The following is a 16,747-nucleotide window of genomic DNA, read 5'->3' on the forward strand; positions in this document are numbered from 1 at the left end:
AAAATAAATAATAACAAAGACAAGAACTTTAAAGTAAGACACAATAATTAAACCAAACTCGCCTTTCCGGAAGTCCTGAGCGTCGCGCACTCCTCCTGGATCTTCTCCGATTGCAAGCGTCTGATCCCGTTCGCGTTCAGAAGCACCACTAATTGAGGAGGAAAGTTTTTGGCTTAAATATCCTTGTTTCTGCATGTTCACCTCCTTTTATACTGCATCTGAGTCGACTCCAGCCTTATCTGGGTCAACTCCAGCTGACGTGGCAGATAAAACTTCATTCTGCTCGTTATCCACTGTCTGAGTCGACTCGGATGAACAGTTGAGTCGACTCCAGCCACTTGAGTCAACCCAAGCTATAGTTGAGTTGACTCCAAAAATCATTTTTGTAGAGCTCTGAAAGGGCTTCGAAACACATCTGATCGTGTCTCGTTCTGAGTCCCGAGTCAAAAGTTATGACCCATTAAAGTTTGACCCTACATCATGGCTCCTGCAAAACAAGCATGCAGACAAACAAACCAACCTGACTTTACCTTGTGGGTGTAACTTCGAATTTCTACTGAAATCTTGGGTTAGTCTGATACCCCCTGTTTCACTTCGGGAACGCGCCCTTACCCACTCAACGCTTGAGGAGAATTTGTGCCAACCAAGCCTTCCTGACTTGTTGAACTTTTGCTCGGCTCTGTCCTCAGCCTACAACTAGGACTTCCCTTGCCCGATCGTCCAATTCAGGACTTCCACTGCCTAGTCTAACCGACTAGGACTTCTCGCTAGTCATTTAACTAGACTTCACTCACTTTCACACATCCAAACATCAAGTCCTGTTTGGATCAACCCTTGGTCAAACTGACCAGACTTAGGTATATTGTCAAACATCAAAACCCTAGGAAAGATCTAGTACTTCTTGCACCCACAATCTCCCCCTTTTTGATGTTTGATAATTTCTTAAGTTAATATAGGTCAGGGTTTAATTATCTGAGAGAAATCTATATTATTAACTTAAGGTCCCTTCTCCCCCTTTTCATATATCAAAAAGATTTATTAAATTTAAGTCCATTCTCTCTTGCACCAAAAATATTGGTAAGCCTATGGTCACAACTAAGTTTTGACATTTCTTGAAAGACCATAGTAGATTTCAAATAATAATTTTCTAATTAATTTTAAAACAATATAATTTTTTATAAGTTTTTTAAAATAATTTCACAAACCAAGTTTTTGTAAAATATAGTTTTTTAAAAAAAAATACTTTTTCAATATAATTTTGATTTTTAAAACAAAATAGATTTTCAAAATAAGCATAGTTTATGAAAATGGTTGTTTAAAATAGCTTAAAATAGTTTTTCAAAAGTATTTTCAAAATAAATGTTTAAAAATAAATCATTTTAAAAAAAATTAGTTATTATTCTTTTAAGTCAGAATCTCCCCCTTAACCTGACACATCCTAGGGCTCTTTGTTAATCACAAAACAATCTCCCTATGTGTCTAAGGGTTTGACTCAAATTAAAAGCATAATGGATAATAATAATTTTAAAAATATTATTTTTCAAGATATTTTTAAATAGTTTTTTAGTGTTTTCAAAATAGGTAGGTTTTTGAAAAACTATTTATTATCCTTTTTAATTTAGAATCTCCCCCTTAACTAGACACGTCCTCAGGGCCCTTTATTAACCACAAAGCAAACTTCCTCGTGTGTCTTAGGGTTTGATCCTAAATCAAAAGAATAATGTATAAAATAATTTTAAAAATAATTTTAGGAAAAATAATTTTAAATTAATTTTACTCTTTCGATTTAGACCTCCCCCTAAATCTGACACTTCCATAGGGCTCCTTGTTAACCACAAGGCAAACTCCCTAAGTGTCTTAGAGGTTAATCTAAATCAGCCAGAGCAAATAACTTAAGATTTTTTTTAAAATATAATTTTTAATTAAACTTTTAAGTTTGGACTCCCCCTAAATCTGACACTCCCTTAGGGCTCCTTGTTGACTACAAGGCAATCTCCCTATGTGTCTTAGGGGTTGTTCCAAGTTAAAAGAACAATTTATAAAGTATTTTTCAAAATAAGATTTTTTAAAATAATTTTTAGATTTTTTTTATATTTAGTTTTAAGAGGTCTTAAAAATAAGATCTTTCAAGAATGACCTCCTCCTGAACTAGACACTCTCTTAGGACATCCTTGTTGACCACAAGAATTTTCTGCCTATGTGTCTTAGGGTTCTTAGACTTAGTGTTGACCTAGAGGTTTGTGTCTAATGTGTTGGTCAACCAATTTTTCAAAGATATAAGTTTTTGAAAATTATAGTATAGTTACACCCAACAAGCATGAATCTCAAGTAAATATCAAATTTTCAAAAATAGTTTTTATAAAAGTATTTATAATAATTTTTGAAAGCCTTTTTCAAAACATTGTACTTTAATTGTCCTTATCATCTCACCCGTACTAAGTGTTGCAATACATGGCATATACGGGTAACCTTATGGGTTATGTGAGATGAGTTGTCAATTTTATCTTTATTGATTTTAAGTTAAGTTCTAATGAAATGTTTGACCTTGAGTTAGATTCAGGTTTAACCGTCAATTAATTAAGTCCACATTTCAAAAATCAGTTTCCAGGCAGTGGCGAGGCACAGAGGCCTTCTTGGTTATCGGAACAACGACCACGTTCTAAGACAAAACTGATTCAAGAAATTATGACCTTAACCAATTTCTTGAGAAACCTTGGTCTAACTAGTCTAGGATGTGGCGAGGTAGCTTCGGTCAGTTCCACTTAGCTAAGCAGACCAAGCAAGGTACTCCTTACCCCACTTGACTACCCTGACCAAGCTTCCCTAACGTACTATCATCTCGCCCTATCCTGGTACTATGTTGGCAAGTATCAACCATTCATGTGTCCTTAACTAACTATTCTAAGTTAAGCAGAAAATTAGACATGATGACATGACATGTTATATGCATTTAAAATAAAGCAGATGCATGTCATGACAAGTATGCATGAGTCAAGCAATTCACGTAATTTTTAATTTCTAAGAATGTATCAAATTCTTGATTTGATACATTTCGTGTGGACCCGCGAATGTGTCAACCCACTTTGACACACTTTGAGTTTTATTTTTATTGTTTCATTTAGTAATATTTTAATTTAGTTTTATAATTAAAGGTAGTTTATTATTAAGTTCATGACTTTTAAATTTGAGTTATTTTTAATTTAATTTAATTTTAATTTTAATTTTAATTTAATTTAATTTAATTTTTAGAGTTTTTTAATATTTCATAATTAAAGGGTACATAATTTTTATAGTTAATTTTAATATTTAATAATTTAATTTTTATTATTTATTTTCTTAGAATTATTCAATGTATCATAATTAAAAGATACACTGTTATAATTAATTTTACTATTTAATTTTAAATTTTTATTATTTATTTTAGAAGTTATCATATTGAAGTTTGAATTTTTCTTATTATTAGAATTATTTTGAATTTTTAATTTCAAATTATTTAGTAAAATTGAATTATTCAATTTATCTTGATGATTATTTATTTTATCTTGTTTGGTTGAATTATTATTAAATTTTAGAATTATTAAATTAATTAAAGTTGATTTATTAAGTTTATCATTATCTTGGTTGAATAAGTTAAAGACTTGGTCTAATTTTTTTTTTAATTTAGGATACATTTAGATTAATTATATTTGAATTATTAATATTTGAATTGATTAAATTATTATTATTTTTTAATTAATTTATTAAGATTAGATGAATTTTCCTTGTTTTTAGGATCTAAGGTTGAATTTGTTAATTTATTTAATTAAGAATTATTCAAATTTAAATTATTATCTAATATTTCTAGATGTGACTTTTTCAAATTTAATTTAGTCAAATTATTTAAATTTTCTAATTTATCCAAATTTAAATTTGATAAATCTATCTTATCTAGGTTTAAATTTTTCAAATTTGAATTAGGCAAATTATCTAGATTTTAATTATCCAAATTTACTTTTTCTAATTTTTCTAAATTTTTAGAAAAATTATCTAAATTTGTAGAAAGAGAAAAACTAGCATGCCCATGCAACCTAGGAGTATTTTCATAATTATTAAAACATACCGATTTTTTCGCCGTCTTCCTCTCCGGGCACCGATTCTTGTAATACCCTCGTTTTTAGCACTTGAAGCATTGGATGTGATCCTTGTTCCTTCGGGCTCCTAGCATCAGTTGCTCCTTTGCCGCCGGTGGTGCAGTTCGAATCTTACGAGTAAGACACTTATTTTTGTAGTGCCCTCTCTCCCTGCATTTAAAACAAATAATATGGAATTTAAAATGAACTTTTAAATTGTTACCTTTCTCCCCCTCCATCTTTGTCGTCTTGCTCCCTTGGCAGATAGTCCAATCAAGAGCGCACCGGCTCTGATACCAATTGTAGGATCGATGTGACATGCTAGAGGGGGGTGAATAGCGTGTTGTCGCTTTTCAAAATCGTTCATTTTTCTATCAAAATACTAGCAGTGGAATATTAGAAAACACAGGGGACTCGCAGATTTTTACTTGGTTCCTAATCCCCCAGGATTAGTACGTCTAAGGCCTATGCACAGGAGGCGCCCGTCCACTAGTGGTCTCATTTTTTAACGTTGTCCGGAGGCGGAGAGACCCGTCTTACAGTCCAAAACAAATAATAACAAAGACAAGAACTTTAAAGTAAGATAGAATAATTAAACCAAATTCGCCATTCCGGAAGTCCTGAGCGCCATGCACTCCTCCTGGATATTCCCCAGTTGCAAGTGCGTCTGGCCCCGTTCGCATTCAGAAGCACCACTAGTTGAGGAGGAAAGTTTCTGGCTTGAATATCCTTGTTTCTACACGTTCACCTCCTTTTATACTGCACCTGAGTTGACTCCAGCCTTATCTGGGTCGACTCTAGCTAACGTAACAGATAAAACTTCATTCTACTCGTTATCCATTGTTTGAGTCAACTCAGATGAACAGTTGAGTCGACTCCAGCCACTCGAGTCGACCAAAGCTATAGTTGAGTGGACTCCAAAGACCATTTTGGTAGAGCTTTGAAAGGGCTTCGAAACGCATCTGACCGTGCCTCATTTTGAGTCCCGAGTCAAAAGTTATGACCCGTTGAAGTTCGACCCTACATCGTGGTTCTTGCAAAACAAGCATGCAAACAAACAAACCAACCTGACTTTACCTTGTGGGTCTAACTTCGGATTTCTACCGAAATCCTGGGTTAGTATGACGCTCCCTGTTCCACTCCGAGAACGCGCCCTTACCCACTCCACGCAGGAGAATTTGTGCCAACCAAGTCCTCCTGACTTGTTGGACTTTTGCTCGGCTCTGTCCTCAGCCACTAGGATTTGTGTTGTGGCTTGGTCCTCTCTGACCAGCCCAGACTTCTGCTGCGACTTGATCCTCTAAATCAGCCCAGACTTCTGCTGTGACTCGATTCTCCAAACTAGTCCAGACTTCGGCTGCGTCTCGGTCCTCTAGACCAACCCAGACTTCACCTAGTGCTTCGACTCTGCCAAGACTTCCGTCTGATCCTTCAAATCAGGACTTCCCTTTGCCTAGCCTACAACTAGGACTTTCCCTTGCCTAGCTTCACTTAACAGGATTTTCTTTGCCTGATCGTCCAGATCAGGACTTCCACTACCTAGTCTAACCGACTAGGACTTCTCGCTAGTCATCTGACTTGACTTCACTCACTTCCACACATCCAAACATTAAGTCCTGTTTGGATCAACCCTTGGTCAAACTGACTAGACTTAGGTATATTTTCAAACATCAAAATCCTAAGAAAGATCTAGTGTTTCTTGCACCAACAATAATATCCTTTGGTAGCTAGTTCTAATCTACATCATATCGATTGTTTGAATCGATAGTGAGATGATGTAGAGACACTACTCTTAATCATTCCTAGTCAAGTATTAATATTCAAGAATGATTTTAATGCGCTGAGATTAGCATGTAGGTCAACTGGATGACTTGATCTCACAAGTCATGGATATGGGATATCAAGTTGACACATGAGTACATTGATTAATCAACCTGCAACTATATAAACCAAAGTTTAATCGATGAACAGGGCGGCTACTATTCTTCGTTCCCCCGGCGCCGTTCCCCTGTTGGGCAACGTACCAAACGGCGAGCCCCCGTCCAATTCTTCCTTTTTCTGGATCACTGAGGAAACTAGAGCCGGTACATTGGGCAGCAATTGGCAACTGGACGGCACGCAACGAAGAGGGTTTCTTGTTCGCGTCCATCCTCTGTTCCGGCGGTTCTCTACAATTTCCGGCGTGGTTCGAGTTTGGGTTGCTTCCGGGAGCTGAAGAGGGGTTCTTTGAAGAACCCGGAACACCTCTGGATCAACGCCAACTTCATTTGCGCAAGAACGGAGCTTCAAAATTCCAGATTGCAACTTCAACAACCTGTTCGTGCCATTGTTCTGATTTCAGCGAGGGTTTTTCTGATTTCCCGAGCTGTGGACGCGAGCAAACTAAGTTCCAGCGATTGGTTCGAGTTTCTAAAGAGGTTCTCGAAGAGGAGGGTCTCCAATTCGGATCTTGTTTGACACCAAGAGAGGAAATCGAAGAAAGGGAAGGCTGGATGTTTCTGATTTCGGTTCATTCTGCATTTCTGAAATTTCTGAGTTTCGATAGCTTAGTTTTTGATTTACGAATGTTGCTGTTACTTTGTTGAATTGGTAATTAGGTTAATGCTTGATTTTTTTGTTTGAGTTTTGGTTTGCATTAGAGATTGTGTAGTTGTGTTTAAACCCATCTTCTTGCAATTTGATTTCAGTCTCTGATAACTTAGTTTTTTTCTTTCCACTGTTACGTGCCAATTGAGTGTCATGTATCAGGTTTTGAGACAACTAGCTTAAGCATTGGTGTTGATGTTGGTTCAGTAAATTAAGTTGATTGATTTGCCTTGAGTTTGCTTAACTTAGATTCAACATTTGCAATCTGAAAACTCTGGATTTGTGTGGCACTGTTCAGTGCCATTTGCTCTTGGATATATCAGATTAGACTTAGGTTGATTGGAGTGTGTGGTTGCATTTTAGCATTTAGCCATAAAGTTTCAATGAATTGAATTAATTTGTCTCACATTGCTTGCATCCTTTAAAAAGATATCCATTTAGACTGCATTTTGGTTTAGGATTTGAACAGTTAGGGTTTTAATAGGATTTTGAATTGCAACTTAGGTTTGTTTGATATCTTGGTTCAGTAATTTCATTTTTAGATTAGTTAATTGTGTTTTTCATTTATTTGTCAATTTTTCATTTCCATTTCATTTGAAAAATACCAAAACCCCCATTCTTATTAGAAAACCCCAAAAACACGACACACGTAAGCTCAATTTAAACGATTTTCTACTAGTCCTTGGAAAAACACAACTCGAGGCCCCTATACTTGCTTGTTTGTATCTATCGTGGGTTTTCGATAAAATTACAAATTTCAATTTGAAGCCCTATCGTGACATCCAATTTAGGGCTTGTCACTGACCACTCCAAACAGACTCTAAAAATCAGAGAAAAACTCAGATCTAAACTCAAGAGCAAATCACAACCCGAAGTCTAAGCCAAAACCCTTACCTATCTTCCTCTTTGATCTACTGCCGCCAATCCGCCTCCAACCGATAGCACTCCACCTTCCAACGAGTTCCTTAGACGCAATCAAATGCGAAGTGGGAAGAAGGAGGTGCGACGCGGCAGTGTGTAGCGGAGGAAGAAGGCTTCAAATCGCCTTTGCTGACCACCGCCGGGGCAAGCTCGACGGTGCCGGCGTCGGATGGAGGAGGAACCGCGAGGAAGGGAGGGGAGGAGGCGGCACTGTCGGCGTAGGGCAGTAGGGTGGAGGTAACGCGATAGGGAGAAGGGTTACGGTACTGTAGTTTTTATTGATTCCTTAATGGATCCCTAATGGGTTTGGGTTTAAACCATTAAGCCATTAATCCATCCTATACCCTATAACCATCGATTTAATTAGATGAGTTAGGGTTTGATCAGTCCAACCAATCAACTCATAATTAATTTAATTAAATCCATCTTCCATAAACCCCTTAAATTAAGGTGAATTATATTTTATGATTTACCCCTTTAGGTTCCGGTATTTTATAGTTATGGGTTTGAGTGTGGAGACTCGAAAATTGTGGGTTCAAGTGTGAGTACTCTAGAGTTGTAGGCTTGAGTGTGAGGACTCGAGAGTTGTGGGCTCGAGTGTGAGGACTCGAGAGTTGTGGGTTCGATTGTATGGACTCGAGAGTTGTGGTCTTAAGTGGGAGGACTCAAGAGTCTCGAGTGTGAGGACTCGAGAGTTGTGGGCTCGAGTGTGAGGACTCAAGAGTTATGTGCTCGAGTGTAGGACTCGAGGGTTGTGGATTTGAGTGTGATGACTCGAGAGTCGTGGGTTTAAGTGTGAGGACTCAAGAGTTATGGATTCGAGTGTGGCCACTCGAGGATTGTGGGTTTGAGTGTGAGGAGTCGAGAGTTGTAGGCTTGAGTGCGAGGAGTCGAGAGTTGTAGGCTTGAGTGTGAGTACTTGAAAGTTATGAGCTTGAGTGTGAGGACTCAAGATTTATGGGCTCAAATGTGAGAACTGATTCGAGTGTGAGGATTTGAGAGTTGTGGGTTCAATTGTAAGGACTCGAGAGTTGTGGGCTCGAGTGTGAGGATTCGAGAGTTGTGGGCTCGAATGTGAGGACTCGAGAGTTGTCGGTACGAATGTGAGGACTCGAGAGTTATCGGCTCAAGTGTGAGAACTCGAGAGTTATTGGCTTGAATGTGAAGACTCGAGAGTTATTGTCTCAAGTGTGAGGACTTAATGGTTATTGGCTCGAATGTGAGTACTTGAGAGTTACTGGCTGGTTCTAGTGTTAGGACTCGAGAGTTGTAGGCTCGAGTGTGAGGACTCAAGAGTTGTAATCTCGAGTGTGAGGACTTGAGAGTTATTGGCTCAAATGTGAGGACTCGAGAGTTGTGGGCTTGAGTGTAAGAACTTGAGAGTTGTTGGCTCGAATATGAGGACTTGAGAGTTGTGGGCTCGAATATGAGAATTCGAGAGTCGTCGACTCAAGTGTGAGGACTTGAGAGTTGTTGGCTTGAGTGTGAAGACTCGAATTGTTGTAGTATGGGACGCTTCCTATGATAGTTGCAATAGAATGTATTTTAAATTTAAACAAACTAAAAACTTATCTCTTGATTTATCGGGTATCTGAGTGGAGTGCACATCGAGCAAAAGGAGGAGCGGGATCATGTGGATAATGGCATGGTCCTGAGGTCTTTGAATGCGTGGGAGCATCTCAAGATAATGCAAAACCTCTTATACTTGGATTGGGTCTAATTAAAGCTGACTAAGGCCATTAATGAATTTTAATCGAAACTTATTGATAGGCCTAGAAGATTTAGAATATTGAAACTTAAGCATTAAGTGGAAAAGGGGAGTGTAGAAAATCTAGAGATGTGTTTAATACTACTTCTGAGGTTTTTACATAAAATTATGGTTTTATGTCAATTGACACATGGTTTGAGTTTTTATGAATAAGTTATGTACATATAAGAAGGTCATGAAACTAAGGTTTTAGGGTATAGTGGGACTCAAGGGTAGAGTTGGATAAGATCATCAATGGATTTTTGGTTGAAAATCAATGATGGATCTAGAGGATTTGAAAAATTAAAACCTGAGCATGAAGTGGAAGAATGAAGTGTAGAGAAAGTAGAGATGACATTCAACCTTGGTTCTGAGTCTCCTACATGAACTTATGGCTCTGTATCAATTGGTACATAGATTGATTTAAAAAAAAAAAAGGCTTTGCATAGATAAGAAAATCATGAAATTGAGGCTTTAAGGCATGATAGGACTTAGGGGCAATGCAAAAATCTCATAGCAATGAATTGGGTTTAGAACATTGTGGTTCGAGAAATTAGAACTATGTGGTGTTGGTTTTATAGGTTTTGCAACACTTTAATGTTGGTTTTCAAAGTTCAACACCATTATGTTGCTAGATTCAATAAATCAAAATATTGTGATACTAGTTGTGAAGGTTCGATACTACTTTGATATTGATTTTTAAAGTTCAATATTATTGTGTTGCTCGATTTTAGAAATCAGAATACTACCATGTTGATTTTGAAATTTCAACACTATTTTAGTTTTTTTTTTTTAAATTTTAATATCATTGTGTTGTTAAATTTGAGAAATTAAAATACTATGATATTGAAAGTTCAATACTTTTTTGATATTAATTTTAAAAGTTCAATATCATCGGATTTGAAAAATCAATTAATTTTTAAAATTTACACTACTATTTTATTTAGTTTGAGAAAGTAAAATACTATAGTATTTGATTTTAAAGATTTAATATAACTTTGGTATTATTTTTTAAAAATTAATATTATTGTATTGTTAGATTCAAAAATTAAAATATTATAGTAATGATTTTGAAGATTTAATATTATTTTAATATTAATTTTTAAAGTTAATAGGACAGTTCTATCGTGAAATTAGAATATTATTTTATTGTGTTGATTTTAAAAGTTAATATTATATTTTGGTTCGAATATTTAAAAATAAATAAATTGATATTATAATTATCGATGAGAGAGATAGTATTGAAATTACATGCGGTCTGAAATAAAGTATGATATATCTTGACCGAGTCCTAAGCACAAAAAGCGCTATATTTAATTTGCTGCATCTGATTCCAACGCGGAGAGTGGGACACACGCTCCAGTCCACGCGGATCGACGTCGATCGACGTCGCCGGTACCTGGCTGGGACTCGGGAGCCATCGTGGACGTCATAAATTTGTCGAATAAATTAATATTCTGACGTAATCGGCTAACGACGACGGCTAGCGTCAACGGCGCGTAATAGCATAAATTTGCATCAATAAATGCATAATTATACATACATCCTCCTAATTCATCTCCAATTTCACTCCTCGCTTCTTCTCGTTCACTTCTCTATTCCCTTCGCTGCCTGCCATGGCGGATATGCTTCTCTCGACCGGGGTCCATGACACCATGCCCAGCAACTACGTGAGGCCGGAGAACGAACGACCCCGCCTCGACCACGTCATCGCCGACGCCAACATCCCCGTTGTAGATTTCGGCGCCCCCGACAAGTCCCAAATCATCTCCCAAATTGAGAAGGCTTGTCGACTATACGGCTTCTTTCAGGTCCTCGATCGTTACTTGCCGTCTCTGCTGCTTAAGCGGTCGTTCCATAACCGCCCTACCGCTGCAGGTCGTCAATCATGGAATCGCCGCCGAATTGATCAAGAAGGTTCTGGCCATCGCCCTGGAGTTCTTTCGCCTCCCGCCGGAGGAGAAAGCGAAGCTCTACTCCGACGATCCCGCCAAGAAAATTCGCCTGTCCACGAGCTTTAATGTGAGGAAGGAGACGGTCCACAACTGGAGAGACTACCTCCGCCTTCATTGCTACCCGCTCGAGGAATTCATCCCCGACTGGCCTTCCAATCCTTCCTCTTTTAAGTGAGTCCTCTTCCTTCCCTTTCTTTCATTTCTCATCCGTCAAAACTAAGGTGTAAACGAGTATACAATCGAGTCAAGAATAGCTGCAAGTATTAAAATTTATTTATTTGTTTATCAAGTTTGGTCAAATTTATTTATTTATTTATTTTTTTTTATCAAATTCGAATTGACCTCCTGTTTCTTTAAATTTTTAATGGAGCTCAATTATTAATGTTGATATTTTTATTGTATAAAATTTATATTATTTTTTTATTTTTAACTAGATTCAAAAAGAATATAAAAAAATTTATAAAATTATTTATGAATATTTTCATATATATTAGAGAATTAAATTTTATATAAATTAATAAATAAATCTATTCATAAATACGATCATAAATTATTCATTAATATTATCTATAAATATTATAAATTAAATTTATATTTTTTTACAAATGAATGAAGTTAAATGAACTTTATCAAATCTAACATCAATAAAAAAAGCGCACCGAATCTGTTCGCTGTAATCTGGTCAAAACGTGTATCAGTCGTCTGCCCTGTTACGCGCAGTATGCGTCAATTCATTGTTACGGCCTGCCATGTGAGTGACGCGGTCAGACGTCTTCTTTGGTTTGCGTGTTTGCTTGGCGTGCACCTTTCTCTAGCATGGCAAGACTCATCGGAAATACTTTCACAGCCAAACCAAGCCAGCCAGGACGAGTTGAAATTGTATGGTAAGGGAAGGCCAAACTTTAAATAGAGAAAGCAGACAAATTCATTATGAATAATTAAATTGTACAACCAAACCCAAACCAGCATACAGTATCCTTACATGTGAAGTCACATGACACAGGGACAGCGAATGGAGACCTGTATTTAATGAGTCCCTGCTACATCTTATTATTTATTTATGATTGAATTTCTTGATCTGTATCAGGGATGTGTTTGGCAGTTACTGTAAGCAAGTTCGTCAGCTTGGATTCCGAATTCTCGGAATCATATCGTTGAGCTTAGGATTGGAGGAGGAGTACCTGGTGAGAGTTCTGGGGGAGCAAGAGCAACACATGGCCGTGAATTACTACCCGACGTGCCCGGAGCCGGAGCTCACCTACGGCCTGCCGGCGCACACCGACCCCAACGCCCTCACCATTCTTTTGCAGGACCCCCACGTCTCCGGCTTACAGGTCCACAAAGACGGTAAATGGATCGCGGTGGATCCCAAACCCAACGCATTCGTCATCAACATCGGTGACCAGCTACAGGTGACACCACACCCCACACTTGCACGGCAAAAAGTCCAATTTATAGTATTTAAAGTACATGATATAATATAATACAAGACAATTTGTAAATGTAAATGGAGCTATAAAATAAAACAGGCGTCCAGGCTAGTTCGATCATCTTTAACATAATAAAAGTGATTATATTTATTGAGCATCATGTTGCATGCAGGCACTGAGTAATGGTAGGTACAAGAGTGTGTGGCATCGAGCTGTGGTCAACTCAAACAAGGAAAGGATGTCAGTGGCGTCTTTCCTCTGCCCCTGCAACAGCGTGCTCATCAGCCCTCCCGAGAAGCTCATCGCCGACGGCTGCCCAGCCGTCTATCGGAGTTACACCTACGACGAGTACTACAAGAAATTCTGGAGCAGGAACCTGGACCAAGAGCACTGCCTCGAACTCTTCAAAAAGGAAAGGGAAACCTGTCCCGACGCTCCCACATAGCGGACGGTAAATCATGTAGTCCACCAGGCTTCGTGCTAGTTAAATGGTTTTTTATTGTTGTTGTTGGTGTTAAAGAATGGTTCTAAATTAATGATTGATTAGTAGTAATTAGTGGATTGATGAATTAGTAATTAGTGGTAATCGTAGTTAAGAAAAATTATTATGATAATAATTAGTGGTTCAATGATTATTATTTAAATTAATAGATATGTAATTGAGTTAGTGGGATAATATTGCATTTAGTGATTAGTAGGTGTGGAATCAATGGAGTATAATTGAGGAGTTAATGAGTTATTTAAGTTATGTAATTAGCCTATAAATAGATCCCCTCCCTTATCTGAAGTGCCTACTTGTTTTATCAATAAAATTGTGATCCCCTCTCTTATCTGAAGTGTCCTGAGTTTTCAATGATAATTAATGGAGTTTATCAACCTCTTATTTTTATTTTCAAAGGAGAGTGTAATGAGTTTTAGAGAGTATACTCTATTTAGATCTCAAAATCTTTGGGATTTAGTAGTGAGAGACTTTGACAACAAAAATGCAGATGAAAGTCGATTAAGGGAGAACAAGAAAAAAGATTCAAAAGTATTATTCTTCATTCAACAAATAGTTTATGAGATGATTTTTTTCAAGAATTACAGCTGCTACAATCTTAAAAGCGACATGGAAAATAGTACAGAAAGAATTTCAAAGCTCCTCCAAGATAATAGCAGTGAAACTTCAGACTCTCAAAAGTGAGTTTGAGATATTGCTCATGAAAGGTAATGAAATATTATAAGATTTATTTATCTAGAGTAATTTCAATTATCGATTAAATGAGGTATTATAGAGAAATATTATTGATGCAATTAGTGTTCCCAAAGTTTTACAAAGTTTGACTCTAAAATATGATTATATAGTAACTGCAATCGAGGAGACTAAAGATTTCTCTATTTTCTCCTTTGATTAACTAATGGGTTCTTTGCAAGCTCATGAGATAAGGCAAAATAAATTAATTAAAAAGAATGAAAAAAGACATTCAAACTTCTCAAGTGAAGGGGGAGATAGAGAAAGAGGAAGACTCCACTAGTAGAGGGCATGGAAGAGGCTTTCGTGGTAGAAGATGTGGTAGAAGTAGAGGAAGAGGCCATTCTGATGGACAAGGACATTTCACTAGGGACAAACAATGAAACAAAAATTATGTTCAGTGTTATGATTGCAAAAGATTTGGGCATATTAAAGCAAATTGTAGGGATGACTTATCAACAAATTATGTGATAGAAGAAAATGAGAAAAGTAAGTTATTTATGGTTCATTTCCATTCTAATTGTTGTTTTGAATGCATGAATTATCGAACAAAAAAATTAAAATTATAAATATTTATAATGATTCTTTATCGATCTTGTTTTTCGTACTTATCATCGGAAGGATGTTACGGATCGAACAACTCTTTGCTATTCATGAACTAAATCCCTATCGGTAATGGATGTTTCTCCTCTAGAGATATTTTCACAAAATGCACAATTTTTGAAAAAAATCTATAGAGTTTCCTCATGCTCTATGCTCCTTTTTTTTCACTTGGACGCAATGTTCGAATGCAGCCTTTTTAAAGGCAATAAAAAACAACCCCCACATCTGCACGTTTTGCCTTTTTAAAGGCAATAAAAAACAACCCCCAATGTGCAGATGTGAGCAGTTATCACATCTGTACGTTATGCAGACGTGACTCCAACATCTCCCACTCATCCTATTTAAGTCACAAAAATAAAAATATAGCCACAAAGATCAAATACAATATCCAATTCATACATCAAGAAAAATAGTTTGTGCAACAGCAAGCATTCTGAGCGATTAATACTAAGAAAGTTGTTACACCTTACATAGTTGCTCTTCCAAACAAATTACACACATCAACATCTTGCATTTACCCTAGATTAAATCATTTACATCAACATGAACATCTCTAATCCCTCATAATGATTATTATGTCAAGAGCATGTTCGCAATATTTTTATTTAATATAATTATTCACAATTTCATTTTATGTACTCAATAAAAATATAATTGGTTGACTAGTAAATAAATATCAAAGATGTAAATCCATTTTAGTAAAAATCTATTCATTTTAATCAATCACTTTCCTTGTCATGTTTCACAGACCGAATCATCCATATTCAATAGGATACATGCTAAAGTAGCAGATCTGATTAAAACTTCAAGAAGACAGCTAAATAGTCACTTAGGGTAAAATCGAGATTAACTCATAATCTCAAAGGTCTCACATAGTAGAGAAGTAGAGATTCATTCTCCTACTACCTTTATTATTACTATTGCACATGTGGTATAAATCACATATTACGATGTTATTCTTTTACTAATAAAGAGTACATGCTATTCTTAAACATCATAGATATTTTGATCTAGACATTTCCAATGTCTAATCTTGAATTTAAATCATGAATTCTAATTTAGCTTCTTACAAGTTTAGTAAATGGTGGGTTCATTTACTCTGATCATTATTAATTTACAAATGATCTCATTTTGATACAACTATCAAGGTGACTCCAACTTACAGGTATGTCTCCATTCACAACTTCCTTAGTTATTCCATAAGTAATAGTCTTACCTCTATTTATATTTAATAAATAGAGATGATTGTCCATGTGAGAGAACCAATTTCAACCTGCCAACATGCTCATCGAGATTTTATCTAAATGTTACAAAGACATATACACTAAATAGATCATGACATTTCATAAACAATCATCTTTTAATATTTGATTGTCTTATAATATGTTACATTCTCCAAAGTCCTAAAGACTTCATATGTCCTTGAAATGACTCTCTAGCCAATAGCTTAGTAAAATGATTTGTAATCATAACACATGTAGGGATATATTCAAGAATTATTTTTTTCTTAGCAATTATATTCTTTATAAAGCTATACTTTATAGCTATGTACTTGCCTTTGCTGTGATATTTGAAATTCTTAGAAAAAGTTATGGCAGTTTGATTGTCACAGTACACTGTAATAGGACTCTTATTGTCCTTAACAATCTTTAGATGCTTCAGGAACCATCTTAACCAGACGACTTCTTGCACAGTCACTGAATAAGTCATATACTTTGCTTCCATTGTTGGCAGTGCTACACAAGTCTATTTCTTACTGTTCCATAAGATGGTGTCACCATTTAGCAAGAATGTATAACAAGATGTGGGTTTTTTATCATCAAGATTTCCTACCTAATCTGCATCTGTATATTTTTTTCAGACTTATATTAGATCCTTGAAAATAGAGACAATAATCTGTTGTCCCTTTAAGATATCTAAATATCCTCTTCACCACTTTTAAGTGTCTCGATCTTGAATTTGATTGAAATTGACTAACTAAGTCAATAACATAGCTAATATCAGGATCTGTACACGACTTAATGCACATCAAACTACCAATGACACTTGCATATATTTTTTTTATCTCGGTTAATTTTTTTGGAGTCTTAGGACACATACTCTTGCTCAGAATAGTACCTTTTGCTATAAATTTCTGTTCAATGTTACAATTAGACATGCTGAAA

At 36.1% G+C, this 16,747-nt stretch overlaps 1 protein-coding gene across 1 annotated transcript; it reads left to right on the forward strand.

The window, feature by feature from the left end:
• The first annotated feature begins 10,903 nt into the window (after positions 1-10,903).
• Positions 10,904-13,494, forward strand: LOC141833560 (flavanone 3-dioxygenase 2-like). The gene is made up of 4 exons (XM_074721035.1): positions 10,904-11,174; positions 11,242-11,489; positions 12,406-12,730; positions 12,921-13,494. The coding sequence occupies exons 1-4, from the start codon at positions 10,980-10,982 to the stop codon at positions 13,191-13,193; spliced, it is 1,041 nt and encodes a 346-aa protein (XP_074577136.1). The 5' UTR covers positions 10,904-10,979; the 3' UTR covers positions 13,194-13,494.
• Positions 13,495-16,747: the final 3,253 nt, after the last annotated feature.

The sequence above is a fragment of the Curcuma longa genome, chromosome 8 (genome assembly GCF_044706935.1).
Source record: "Curcuma longa cultivar G26 ecotype Majalengka, Jawa Barat chromosome 8, ITB_CL_G26_1.1, whole genome shotgun sequence".
Lineage (NCBI taxonomy): Eukaryota > Viridiplantae > Streptophyta > Magnoliopsida > Zingiberales > Zingiberaceae > Curcuma > Curcuma longa.

Bases quoted from the DNA above. Each gene is read 5' to 3' on its own strand.
- LOC141833560 (XM_074721035.1), top strand. From the start codon at position 10,980: ATGGCGGATATGCTTCTCTCGACCGGGGTCCATGACACCATGCCCAGC. The intron at 11,175-11,241 runs GTCCTCGATCGT...CTACCGCTGCAG, and splicing joins GACTATACGGCTTCTTTCAG to GTCGTCAATCATGGAATCGC. The intron at 12,731-12,920 runs GTGACACCACAC...TGTTGCATGCAG, and splicing joins ACATCGGTGACCAGCTACAG to GCACTGAGTAATGGTAGGTA.